The sequence below is a fragment of the Mesitornis unicolor genome, unplaced genomic scaffold (assembly GCF_000695765.1).
Source record: "Mesitornis unicolor isolate BGI_N332 unplaced genomic scaffold, ASM69576v1 scaffold45097, whole genome shotgun sequence".
Taxonomy (NCBI): domain Eukaryota; kingdom Metazoa; phylum Chordata; class Aves; order Mesitornithiformes; family Mesitornithidae; genus Mesitornis; species Mesitornis unicolor.
This window is the reverse complement of record NW_010197925.1, coordinates 1-13,891: the sequence shown is the minus strand read 5'-3', so window position 1 is coordinate 13,891 and position 13,891 is coordinate 1. Positions and strand designations below refer to the sequence as shown.

General features: G+C 51.5%; 1 protein-coding gene across 1 annotated transcript; it reads right to left on the bottom strand.

The window, feature by feature from the left end:
• Positions 1 to 194: 194 nt before the first annotated feature.
• LOC104535012 (vascular endothelial growth factor A-like) lies at positions 195 to 13,803 on the bottom strand. Its single transcript, XM_010188963.1, has 7 exons — positions 13,698 to 13,803; positions 8,926 to 9,122; positions 7,069 to 7,145; positions 6,621 to 6,653; positions 3,903 to 3,974; positions 2,633 to 2,764; positions 195 to 402 (listed from the first exon to the last, which is right to left on the bottom strand). Exons 1-7 carry the CDS (start codon positions 13,801 to 13,803, stop codon positions 381 to 383), a joined length of 639 nt encoding a protein of 212 aa, XP_010187265.1. The 3' UTR covers positions 195 to 380.
• Positions 13,804 to 13,891: the final 88 nt, after the last annotated feature.

Genomic DNA, 13,891 nt, shown 5'->3' with positions numbered 1-13,891 from the left:
ATATACATATATGTATATATAGATGTGGTTAAAATATATATACATATATATATATGTATATGCATGTATACACACATATATATGTATGCATGGGAAAACCCATCAAATACACCCCTATAGTCTTCCTGGCTCTGTTATTTAGCAGCATGAAAAGAAAAAATAAAATAAAACAGTTCAAAACCCAAAGGTGAATTCTGTGCGGCGGGTGCCTTGGAGAATGTTCCTTCCGGAGTCCATCGTCCGTACTGAAAGTGCTGTGCTCTACCGATCCTTCATTTTAGGGTTCATTTGGATTAGTGTATTGTTTTGTTGCTTTTTTTTCTGTCCAGGCGAGAAATCAGGCTCCAGAAACAGGGCTGTTCCCCCTTCCTTTCCGCTGCTCACCGTCTCGGTTTTTCACATCTGTCAGAGAGGAGAAGGAAGGGGAAAAAAAACAAAGAGGAGGGGTTAATGTTGGTGATGGGGGTGCAAGTAGGACAGGGAAGGGAAGGAAGGGAGATGACTGATGTGTTTAAGAGCACATAGTGTTAAGACATGGCATGACGTCACTGGTGGGGTGAAGTGCTGTGCAGATGGGGCAAAAGAGCCGAAAATCTCGACCCTCAAACAGGTCGACAAATTCTATTCCCCCCCGAGCTCACCTCGATGGGGCGGGGAGGGACACTGGTACAGGGGTAGATTTAGGAGCAGAACCAGAGGCTTCCTCACAGACGAGTCGAGTGTCTTGTTTGCACCCTCTCACACCGTGCGCACACAGATACACGCAAACACACAGGAAAACAAGGCTAAGCAATGCATGCAGAAAGACACACTCCCTCAGCTCCCCACCTAGCCTGTTGTTTGGGCGGGAAGCAGCGCAGACAACAAGGGCTTGTGTGGGCAAGGAGGTGACAAGAAAGTGCCTCTTATTCCACGAGCTTCCAGGAGCAGGGGTTAGCACCAGAGAACAGCAGCAGCAGCCTGAAGAAGCAGCCCCAGAAAGGAAAATTTACCCTTCCCTCTAGGGCCCAATTCTAATTCTGCAAGAAAGAGCATGAGGAACTACAGCTTAACCAGCTTTTTATCTGGAAACAGATAAGCTACCCACTTATATGACTCCTTCCTATCTTCCTGGCCAACACAGCACCTCTGGGAACCTCCCTTGGTGTCAATTATCCCACCACAGAGAGGGACCAATAAAAGAAACTAGTAAAGCCCGTTTGCCATCACAACTTCTTTGGAATACTGTTTGGTTTTACTTTGTGACTATTTCTCACCCTTCAAACTCTGTAGGGTAATTTCCAGTTATTCTGGGGTTTGGGAACAGGAGCAGAGGGAAAAGGCCAAAGTTAGGTCTGGTCTCACACTTCGGGGGTTATGCCCACTGGGAGAAGTTTAACTCCAGAAGCTACACTATTCTGGCCCCTCATCCATCAGTGACTTTCCCACTGAAATTACAGCCCCTCCGAAAATTCCTCTGTATACAGAGCAGTTTCCATCGTGCTGGTAGTGCCAATGCCTCTCTGGTTTAGGCACAAAACATTTTCACACCTAAAGGAAGCACTTGCTACTTGTAGCAACCGTAGTCACCTAGCCAATTTCAGGCAGTCAAATGGAGGCAAATGGATGTCTCCTCTTTCAGGATGTAGCCACAGAGGACCCTGGATCTCTCTCTCATCCAGCCACTGCCACTGCAATGCTCTCTTGACATGAGGAACCTCCTAGACCTCTGTGAAAGGGGCCTGAGTTCAAAATCACAGCCCAAGGCTCATTAGCAACCCCAATTCTATGCCTCTCTCTGGACAGGTAGGATGATTCCTCACCAGAGATGCACACTGAGGTCACCAAAGCACTCAGGTGAGAACCAGGAATCAGTTTTCAAATGTCTGTGCCACAGATGGTGCGTGACAGCGAGCACAGCACGGATCTCTGGACAAACACAAACCACACAGGGTCGTTGTGTTTCACACCTGAAATACAGACCTCTGCCTGCCTTCACCTGCAAACAGACTTACTCCTGCTGTATCCCACGTCACGGCCCCAAGTGCAGCCCCTCAATGTACAGCTCTGGCCGAGACATGGACAGGGAGCTGTGAGCACAGTGCAAGGGGACAGGGTGCTCTTCTCGGCTTTTAAGAACAAAGAGGCAAAGGGGAATGTGGGGGAAGCCTTGAGGAAGGCTCCTGGCTTGGCTTTCCTCACTCTGCACACAGCAAAGTATCCACGAGCTGCATAAAAAGGGCTCGGAAGACAGGGGTGGTCAAATCCTGGTCAGCAAAGGATTTGTCTTTGTCCACTAGTATGCTCAGACCTGCATACAGATAATGTACAGAGGGCTACAGACCCTCCCCCTAGCCACCTCAGCAATGTGAACTCCATTATCTTCTTTTACAGGAAAGGATACCATAGACACAAATGCCCTGCCTCTGGGAGCTGTCCCCATCCAAGTCCCAACAGCACATCTGAAACGCACAGCTGCCCTTTGACACAGGGAAACTCTGTCCTCATCTCAGCCAGCCCCTCTGCCCTCTGGCCTACGGAGGACAGAGAAAAGAAGCAATCGTATAGCACTGGTGCGAAGCAAGCTCCCCCCTCTTTCTCTTTCTCCCTCTTTCTCTTTGTGTGTTTCTCTTTCACCCTTCAGGACACAAACCTGCAAGTGCGCTCGTTTAACTCAAGCTGCCTCGACTTGCAACGTGAGTCTGTGAATTTGCAGGAACATTTACAGGTCTGGGGATCTTGTACAAACAAGTGCTTTCTCCTCTCTGAGCAAGGCTCACAGTGACTGCAAAAAGGCAAAAGGAAAGATGTCTAAGCTACAGCGCTTCAGCAGAAAGAAAATACACATGCAACACCCTAAACATCAAAGCAATCCCCTTGCCCCCTCCCACAGTCCCCATGCTGCCCACTGGAGCGTCATGGGCTGATGGGTTTTCCAGCAGCACCCCGGTAGCCCCAGGACAGCACCCCCTTGCATCAGCGTAAAGAGAAAGAAAACAGGCTTTCTGCACAGTATTCACAAATGCTGCATTGGATCCACCGGCACAGGCCAGAGAGAGGAAGAAGGGGGAAGCGAGGATGGTGAGAGGTCCCAACCAGCTATTGATGTACCAATGAGAGGAGCTCTCTGAAGTGGGCTGTTGGAGTAGAAAGAGGCCAGCAGCTAAACGAGTTAAATGCACAGGGTCTCTCCTCCCCTGGAAAACAGCTGGGCTCCAGTATCACATGCTTACCCCTGCAACCAGCACTGCCCTCCTTTCTATAAGCCCCATCCCAACCTTGCCACCTTAGGAGTCTCCTATGGAGGGGTGGTGAATTTACAATGCAGAATTCTGTGAATCACCATCAGAGAGGCAGAGCAAAAGAGACAGAGAGAGGGACAGGGAGAGAGAAGCCACCAAATCCAGCAGAGAAAGAGAGGGGAAAAACCAAAAAAAAAAGAGAGCGAGCTCCCCCAGTTCCCCAGCACCCCCTCCTCAGCTTCCCACCATCCCACCTCTCCTCTCCACCTGGGACTCCATCAGACACGCTCGCACACGTACGCACACACACACATGCACCGCAGGCGCCTGTCGCCAGTCGTCGCAGCAGCAAGGGCACAAGACGAGAGGAGGGGAAAGCAGATGACAGCTGCAACCCAAAGGCGTGGAAAAGAGGTGCAAGGCACTCGCCCACCCGCCTGTGCTCTTGTGCCTCAGGAAAATTGTCACTGCTGATGATTAGAGAGCCAAGCAAGCTAAAGCCACCTTCCCTGAGGTACCCTTTGTGCCAGAGCGGTGCCACCACCAGTGCTGCCCCTGCAGGACCTGCAGCCCACCAGTGACTGGGAGGGGAGGGTGAGATTTTTGAGTGAGCAGTAAGCAGGCAGTTTGGTTTGGGGAGAGGGAGGGAAGAGAGTCTACAAGCAGAGGACACAAACGTACAAGCTGGGTGGTTTGTACCGTCCTTTCTTGCGCTTTCTCTTTTGACCCTTCCCCTTTCCTCGCTTTGATTTTCTGGAAGAAAAACAAAAAAAACAGAGAAAAAGAGAGAGAGAGAAGGAAAGAAAGGGAGAGATAGAGAGAAAACAGAAGAAAACGCAAGGAAGAAGAGGAAAAAAAACACACGGCCATGTGCCTTGCTGGGAGGGGAAAGCACATGAGGACTGGAGTGCAAGTCCCAGGGCTGAAGCACAGATCTCCACCTCGCGCACACATCCACAGGCCCTGCTGTGCTCCTGCCAGCACCGCCACCAGCCAAGCCAGCGCCAGGGGACTCCACAGAGGCCACCTCCAGCAGGGCCACTGCCAGCAGAAGCAATCCAGGAGCTGCTGGAGCCTCGGAGGGGCACCTGCCCCTTTCTGAGAGGGGCAGCGGAGATAGGACAGGGGGTGAGGGGAAGGAACAGAAAGCTTCATGAAAGCGTCACGCAACTGCAGTGAGTGCACACAACTGCTCCAGGTGACAAGCACAGGCGCACACTGACAAGGGGTGACCCGTATTGCCCAGCACCAGGCCTAGGAGAGGGCAGCCGAGCTCCAGCACTTCTGGTGCTAATCCTGCCTTGGGATGGGAGAGAAAGGGGCCTGGCCACAGTCCTTCGCAAGCAAGCAGAGAGGCCTGGTCTAAGCAGCAGTGCTGTGTGGCGGGGCTACCCAGCCCAAAGGCTCTGCTCCCCCACCCCACCTCCTGCTTGTGGTTCAGAGGACCCCAGGAGACCTGGCTGGATGTCTGCTAACGTCCCCTCTGGCAGCCTCCACCCTGAGAGCCAAAGGGGAAAGAGGGAGGCCTGACCTAGTTGTGACACCTAGGAGATAATCAGCAAGAAGCTTTCAGATCTCTCCTCCTTTCCTTCCCTCCCCTCCCCTTCTACATGGATCTGCCACGTGGAAGGCGCTCTTCTGAAAAATTCACCAGTTGCTCCTGACTCTGGGGCAGGAGCAGAGACAGGCAGGCGTGGGCACTAACCGTGGATCTCTGCAGGCCCCTGAGAGCACAGGGAGGGAGGCAGTGAGGCTGGAGCCTGCACTGCTCCTTGAGCCGCAGCAGCGCAGGACCAAGGGAGAGACATGAAAGGAGAAGGCCCCACGGCAAAGCACCAGGGCTTGTCAGGCAAGTGAGCCTCAGCACTGTGGCGGTTCGGCAAAAGCTCCCTTGTGCCCTGGCACAGCCCACCTCAGCCCACCTTGGGAGGGAGCTGTCGAGGGGGCATGGGGGGACAGAAGGGAAAGCACCATAGGTGTTTCTCAGGCCCTGTTCAAGTTGTCTCACTGGAACATGTGGCAGAGCATCAGCTCACTCCCAGCCTCTGCCCTCCATGTCAGGAGTCACAGGGAGGCGCTGAGGGGAGAAAAATTGACCTGAAGGGAGGAGAGGGGCACCAATATAACAGGACTTTCGATCCACCACAAATCAAAGCATGCCAGTCTCTCCAATCCCTTCCCTTCCTTCCCTAGGGAGTGCAGAACCAGCAGAGAGCAGGCAAGGTGCTGTTAGAAGAGGATAGGGAATGCAATGCAGTCTGGGCTGGCTGCTTCACCCACGCCCCATGCTCACCAGAGTCCACACAGCTCCACCTCTCGCACACCTTCAAACCACAGAGCCACGCAGACTGACCGCCACCGACACAGCCCCGCACAGAGAGGAGCGCCGGCTGCATGCAGCACGATGCAGCCAGGAGCAGACCTCCAGGGAAAGGAGGAGAGGCTGGAAGGCAGCAAGAAAAATACAACCACCAGGAGAGCGGTGAAAGAAGTTCTCTCACTCTTCCGCTTGCTCTCTGTCTCTGTTCCAGCCTCATCTCCCAATATTCACCCCCTTCCTCTCTCTCCAACTCCGCACCTCTTAAATGGCAGAGTCAATATCCCAGCCATGCGCAGTCCAGCTGCCCCTCTCACCCAGAGAGGTCACTTTTCTTTCAGTGATGTTCCACATTTTGTGATTTCCCTGCAACTACTGCAGGACGAGAGCTTATTTCTCTACTTTCCACAACCTTTTTTACTTTGGGGAGGAAAGAGAGGGAAGGTTGTGCCTTAACCTCCTTCAAGTCACACCAGAGCAAATCCATCATATTGAAAAAAACTCTCATGAGAGGCTCCACCAAGACCCTGCTGGGGCATCCACTTCCCTTTACATCGTCCTGGGCACCCAACCATCCAAAACCAGCATCACGTCCTGCATGGCATCAGTCCTGCCTCCACCAGGCCTCTATTGCCACCTCTCCACAGAGTCAGCAGAGTTCCTATCCAAGCTGCTGTGAAAGAAGCCAGCAAGTACTCACACAAGCAGCAAGAAAAAAATTAATAATCAAGAAAGGCAGCGATTTGCAGTAACCAGGAACATCCCAGAAAAAGGGAAGGGAGAGTGGGGGCTGCACCTTGAATCCATTCTGGTAGGACACACACGACGGGACTTCCCTGACTCGGGATAAAGCATTAGGAATGACTGCCAGGTGTGGGGTATGAAGGAGGGACTGTCAGATCTGGGTCTCTGTGCCCACCTGGAACGGATTCAGAGTGTCGCCCCATGCACTACCATATGCCATTTCCAAAAACACCTTCTCCAAGTGAGGACCTCCAACCAAAGAAAAGGGTAAGGGGCAGTGGGGAGAGGAAACACCAACCAACCACCAAAAGAGAAAGGAAGAAAGGCTTGTCACTTACTTTTCTTGTTTGTTTTTGACATCTTTCTTTGGTCTGTGGGGGAAGAGAGAACAGAGGCCTCATTAGAAAGAAGCTTACCACACATGCTTCCAGCATTATCCCCAGTTCCCACGGAGCCCAGGAGAGAGCATGTACAGCTGGCATTGCAGGATGCCCACGGCACAAGTTAAGTGGTTCTTCTCAAAGCGTTTGCTTTCCTGTTGCACCTCTCTGGCAGCCAGTGCCAAAAGGCCCCAGGTTGCAGGCTAGCATTGTTCACCTGTGATACCTAGAGATGGCAGAGCCTTGTCAGCAAGAGACCTCTTTTCCCAGGCTCAGCCATCCCACTGCAAACCAACTGAGGAGACTGCAGAAGCCTCTGGCCAACAGTCCCAACCCAATGGCAGAGAAAGAGGAAAGGCTCAGAACAAGTTTATTGCAAGAGGAACCAGTGCTGCTCCATTCTCACCTGCAGTCACATTTACTGTGCTGTAAGAAGCTCATGTGTGCTATGTGCTGACCCTGATGGGGTTTAAGTCTCACGATCTGGAATGAAAGAAACAGAGAGGGTCACTGCCCATTCACTATTTATATTCACAGCTCCAAACCAGCCTGCTGCGTGGCAAAGCACTTGTACCCCAGGTGCTCCTGGGAAGAGCACGGCAGAGTTTGAGCTGGCTTTGAGGCCCCGTTCTCCCAGCCAGGGAAGGCCTTTGATCACAAGCAAGCGGCAGCATCAGGCTCGTGCCAAAGCCCTGTTTGCTAATGCATGCAAGGTGCTAGCACTGGGGGACCGCCTTGGAGACAGGCATGGGAGAGGGCGTAACACCACCATGGCAAGGTTCTCACTAAGCCGTCCCTGGTCAATGCTAGAGAGACAGTAATGGAGCATCCAGCCTGCACTCACACAGAAGCATGCTTCAGACTCACACGAAGGCCCAAAGCAAAATATACCCGGCTCCTTTTCCCGAGGCCACCATTCCTTCCCATCACATCTCACTTTCTCAATGACTCGACACAGCAGTAAAAAATCTGGTGATCTATGCTTAAACAGTCCTGCAGAGCCAGACATTGCCCACTTCCCAACTTCAGGTGGCTCCAGTAAAGTCATATTAGAAGCTATGCAGGTACTGTCACAGTCTCTCAACCCACAGCCTGGCTAGACCACCAGCTCTAGCATTTGCACCAGAGATCTGCTCATGTGACTCTGACCCTTTACACGCATGTGGACATACTAGCCAAAAACCATAACTTAGGCAAGGAATGGTAGGAAGAAAACCATCCTTAGCTGCACCATGCTGGTATGCTCTTGCCCAGGCTGCAGCCCGCAAGTGGAAAAGCAGCATGGGGAACCATGGAGGGCACAGACAGGTTCTCTGCCAGAGTTCAAACACAGCTCACATGACAAGTAAAAAGAGCTTGCTGGTAATCACTTAGTCCTGCATGGCTGTCATCCGTACCCAAGTGTGATGGTAGCACTTACAGTGGCCATTCAAGAGGCTGAGGGTGAGGGAGCTATGGGTTAAGGGTAATGGGCACCAGCAGCATTGTGGCCACAAGCTGGGATCCAGGCTGGCAGACAAGGCAGAGACAAAGCTCTCTAAAGCAGAGTTCACATCTTCCCCATGTGTCCAGCCTTCCCTATCACGGCCATCTCTCTCTTCCAAGGAATGAATTCAGCAGCCTTAAAACAAAGGAGGACGATGCCCAGAGGCAGGAAGGCTTTTCCACTTGACACTGAAGCAGAGTGTTTCTTAGAGCCCCTTTCCACCCTGCTGTGCCAATGCAGCTAATGACCCAAATCCCCTGCTCTGTTGGTAAAGGCTGACCTCACATGCCCTCCAGGAGAGAACTGACAGGCTTTCCCCTTTTGCACTACTCAGCTGCCTTCAGAGCAACAGCTGTGTGGACCCCACTCAGAGCTAAGGTGGAGCGAGGGCCCAAGGAGTATCTCTTTTGGGGTCTCAGGGGTAACGGCATCAACAATGCTGCTTTGCATTCTCTAAGCACAAAGCGCTCCTTTGCAGAAATGCTCTTTTGCGTGCTCCTAGCTACTGTATTTAGGCACTAGGCAAAGTCAGAGTCAAAAAACAGATTCTCCACTTAGCCTTGACTAGATATGGGCAACTCATCTTTTAGCCCTGCATGCTGTAATGCTGGGCACCAGCATCAGGAGAGAGGCGAGCCCTCCTGATCTGACCATCTCCAGTTCCCTGGGGTGGGCTGCCCTTCCTCCAAATTAGCTGGGAGCCGGGACTGGGGTGGCTGTGATGGCTGACTTGCTTTCCTCCACCCAAGCACGCCAGCTTGCAAGCTGGGCCCTCACCTCCATCGTGACGTTGTACACATCCACAGGGACACATTCTAGGCCCTCATCGCCGCAGCAACCCGCACATCTCATCAGAGGCACACAGGATGGCTTGAATATGTACTCCACCTCATCAGGGTACTCCTGGAAAATGTCCACCAGGGTCTCAATTGTCCTGCAGAAGCTGCGTTCGTAGACTTCCAGGAATTTGATAACTAAAAGGAGGAATGGAGGGAATAAGTTAAGGCAAACTTAGCTCAAGAATGTCTAGTGCTTCGCCCCTTAAAATGAGCCAGACAGTTGCAACACATCCACCCTATGCTCTTCACTAGCAATCTTGCAGGCCTCAGTGCTTTGTCCCTGCTTTATACACACGCACAAAAATCAAATGGGGAAGAGAAAGAGATGATCTTTTCCTACTGCTGCTTCAGGGCAGAAGCAAGATAGACAAGAGAGCCTCACTGGCACCATGATGCACCCCACAGGTGTCTTCTCCCCAAACCCCTTCCCCGCTATCCCCCATATGCTCAGATATGCTGCCACTAAGCATATGAGCTCAGTCAAAAAGCACCTGAGGCTGATGTAGATGATCCGTACTATGGATTAAGGCCCTTCACTTGTTTGCCTTTTACCCCCTTTTAAAACAGCCAGTGGATGCCCCAGTGGGTTTTCGAAGACAAGGGGATACAGCTCTCAGTGCAGAGACACTTTTGAGATCAAGCAGAGGGTTCTGAACCATGCACCCCCGTGCCTTCACTCTTCCTGCCAGCTACCCAAAAGCCCATGCAGAACATCCAACTCAACAAGGCACCTCAGAACCACCGCAGCACCTGCTGCAAGTCACAGCCTCCGTGTCTCCGCACCGACCACTTTGCCACACCAAGAAATCAAGCCACCCACTGAAAGACTCAGAGCAAGCCCACAGCATCCCCAGGATTCACGTAGACCCTATACTTGGCTACCGAACCAGAGTAAGCCAGTGTGGGAGGGGGAGCAGGGTGGATTTGCCATCATCCCCTGCCTTCCCTCTGAATGGAGCAAACACAAACTGCTTGCGATCTGCACTGATTTCACAAGCATTTCTCAATGTTTCCCAGTCTCTTGCCAAAGCTTCATTTTGCTGCGTGGTCAAGGGTTGGAGAGATTTAAAGAGATGAGAGATAGGGTAGATAAGTACACATGCACAAAACCCAGCTGCTAGTACAGTTCTGCAAACAGGGAGTACCTGGAGCCCTCCAGGCCTCCCAGCTCTACCAGCACGCAGGCAAACAAGGATGTTTCAAATGAAGCAGAGGATAAGAGTACGCACAAAGAGACAGTACCTGCCCCATGCTGTTATGTGCTATAATGATCTGCCTGTACAGTATGCAGAGTCCTACAGCACCGAGGTTGATAACTCGGAGTGATAAGCGCAAACTGCTTGCATCATGGAAAAAAATGGTCTCCAGTAAGCGTTTCTGAAGTGCCCTGAACTTGTGACAAACTGGCATAAAGGTTACTTTGCCACAAAAATGCAAAAGCTGCAGGGTTTGGAGCTCACAGCCCGCAGTTAACTGTTGAAAGTTAATTCTGGGTCATGCAGAGCTGACAGTGCCACAGCGCTGAGAGTGGACACAAGCAGGGAGGAGCTTCCATCCAGGGAGTTTGAAGTGTCAGACAGCATGAGCAGCTATTAAAAGAGAAAGTGGCTTGTGAAAGGGAAATGCAGCCTGGCAGGCATGGACTGCTTCTTGGTATTCCCTGTCTAGAAGACAGCATGTTTCTGTTCCTTGTTCCTTCCTCTTCCCTCCTCCCCGAACTGAAGTATGCCTCCTGTCTGTTCTCCTATTTTCCCTGCGCTGTCTCCTTCCTCCCGCTCGCCCTTCGGAGTGACCGTAGTCACCGCCTCTGTTCCAGCAAGTCGAACAATTTAATATGTGGGAAATTCTGCAGGCACAATGACAGCCACTGAACTGCACTGTTGATTATTCACACTGTGCCAGCAGAACAGATCTAGGAACTCTCTGAGTAAAGGCAGGGTTCTGGGTAAAAATGCTTGGAGACCGACGTCAATGGGAGGGAGGGAAGAGGAGAGGGAGGGAAAGCGGCAGTTACCTGTGCGGATCAAATGCTGCTCGCCACGGCAGTCTGGGGCATGAACGAGGCAGAAACCGAAACAGAGTAGAAAACCGAAGTGAAACTGATTCACGCCTGCCACACTTTCTAAACGTCTGCACTGCGCAAGCAGCTGGGTTACACCAGAGGATCTGGACAACAGACTGGCGACAGAACAGCACATTCAACTTCTTTTGCAGATGCTTTACTTTCACAGCTGTGCCCCAATGGCTACACTTGAGTTCTGGGACATCTGTCAGGACCAAATCGTTCCCATAAAGAACCTGGGAGTTTTTGCCTTTACTTTAACATACAATCATTTTCCAAAGTCTGAATCAGCCTCTAAAAAGAAAAGAGGAAATCTTTCCCCAGCTGCCAGTCAGAAGATCCTGCCTCAAAAGGTGCAGTGCCTTGATTTCACTGGGCACAGAGCACTTGCACAGAGACTGTGCAATGCTCCACAGTCCATCTGCGCAGTTAGCACCCAAATTTGAGTACATGACTGAGGCACGGTCACCCTCGCATCAAAGCCCTGCCCCTGCTACCGTACCTACAGTTTCTCCTACATACTGGGAGTCATATTCCACACTTTGCTGGGCTGATTCAGCCTGTGCTCCCTTTCCATTGGTTGTGTCGGGACGGAAGAAAGACCTGTCTTTCATGGGGAAACACAGGAAGGTCACTGAAGGACTAACACCACTTGGCCCGCTCCCTTCCTGCAATCTGGGCTTCAGCCCACGTTAAAAGTTAATCCCGCGTTTAACCCACACCCCTACCCTGCAAAACACCTCCAGATTTGAGTCAGAGGTTCTTTGTTGTGAATGGAGGGGGAAGTAAGGTTAAAACCCAGTCAGGACCCACATTAACCCTTCAGGGCAGACAAAGCCACAGCAGCAGGACTAAGGCCAAATCTGGAGCAGCCGAGTGGGAACATGTTAGACTAGAAAAGGAGCAAGTTTATGACCATTTTGCCTCCCTCTCCATCAATGGCTTAGCAGCAATACAGACACACTGTTCTTTTAAAAATAAAAGTGCAGCCACAAGTGCTGTGGTTTCCTTTATTTATACCAGAAAATCTTTTCTCGTGGAGCAAACAAAGAGTGTTTGTCTGACTCCTCTACAACTTCCTGCGCCACAAAACATGTGGAAGGCTCTCTTGAGCACAAAAGGGTAGGGGCTGAAGCTAAAATTACAGTCTCCAACCAGAGTGAGTCCATCCCAAATAAAAACCTGTCGCAGCTCGACATCTCAGAGCAAGCACAAAATAGCCAAAGACACAAAATCACCTTTCACCCCAACCCCAAAACTTCCAAGAGGTTCAGTGGAAGGAACTGCAGGACTGTCCTTATGGCACAGAGGCACTTGTCGTCCACTCTTCACAGAGGAGAAACTGAGGCACTGAGAGATGAACTCCAAGGTCACAGAACAGGAAAGAAGTAGAGCCAGGAAGGTAATGCCAAGAGTCTTGATTTCTAGCTCACAGATACATCTGCATTGCAGAACCAGAAATAGCACCAAGGCAATAGCACCAAAGTCTCACCACTCACATTGCCAGACCAACCTCTCCTGTGATCCCATCAGACTTCTTGTGAGAGGGAATTAAGGGCTGTTTGATTCTTCCCCTCCCCAGGAAGGTAGTCAGACACAACAAATGACACAGATGTGGACACTAGCTCTTTTCTACCAACAGTAGAGGACTAGTTACCACAATAAGCTTCACAGCAGGCTCCATCTTGATCCCTTTGGAGTCACTGAACCTTCTTCTGTTGACTTCAGTAGGACCAAGGGTCAAGCACAACAGGCAGCAGCCTGCCAGCAAATCAGAAATTTTGCCTATGCAAAATGGACACCCATCCTAAACACAGCCTGCTACAAACCTCTGGCAATGCACATGCAGTCCATCACACCAATAAAGTTACAGAAATTGAAACCGAGTGTGACAAAAAAAAGCTAATCTGGGCCCACACTGCTAGAGCCCTCTGCTGACTCCCAGCTGGAATAACGCTGGAGGTCACAACCCATGGGGACCCTTACAAGACCTCGGCCAGACCCTGCCACACAGTGAGTGGTCTGCTCTGCTATGAAGGTTTGGGAAAAAGATGGTCAGGATGGTCTTAAAGCAGCTCATGACTCCCTCAGCCTGAAGGCTCTAAAGTCCACAGCCCTTTTACCCCACTTCCGAACTGAGGACTGCAGACAGAAAGACAACATCCTATAGCTCCACCAGGCAGGTGGCATCTCTAACCTGGGGGCTCCTCTAGTCTACGTTTACTTGCACAAACCAACGGGGCAAAGGACACTGTCACAGCTTGGCCTCTGGGCACCCAGAGGGAAACAGTACGGAGGCACCACCTCACCTCCTCACCAAGCAATGGTCCTGTACAATACCGGCTCTCCAGCAACAAATTAAGCAGAATCCATCAGATCCCACTGCTGTCCTGTGAACCCGCTAAGCCTGCTAGCTCAAACTGGAGTAAAAGGGTGTATTTTTCAAGCCTGGCTCTGTAGAGCGCTTAGCCATACCCTGAATGGAGGTGGAGCCCCGGACCATCAGGAGTCACGACGCCGGAAAATCATCGTTTTTCCCCTCTTTCCCACCAGAGACCTGCCACCTGGCCGTCTGGGGAGAGTCGGGACACTGCTTCGGCCTTTGTTCGGGGATCAGCCCTGGCCACCCAGCCGGGCACAGCCAGCACCGCCGGGGAAGAGGCAGGCGGCGAAGATGACAAATCCCTTCCTACGGCACTGTGGCGAATCCCTTGCAAACTGCTTGCCGCTACTCAGCTCTTTGTGTGCGCGCATGTCGTCTGCACATATATATTTATATATATATATAAATGAGCGTGTGTATGTGCACAAGCGCACGCACGCAGTTTTCCTCGGAGTTGTG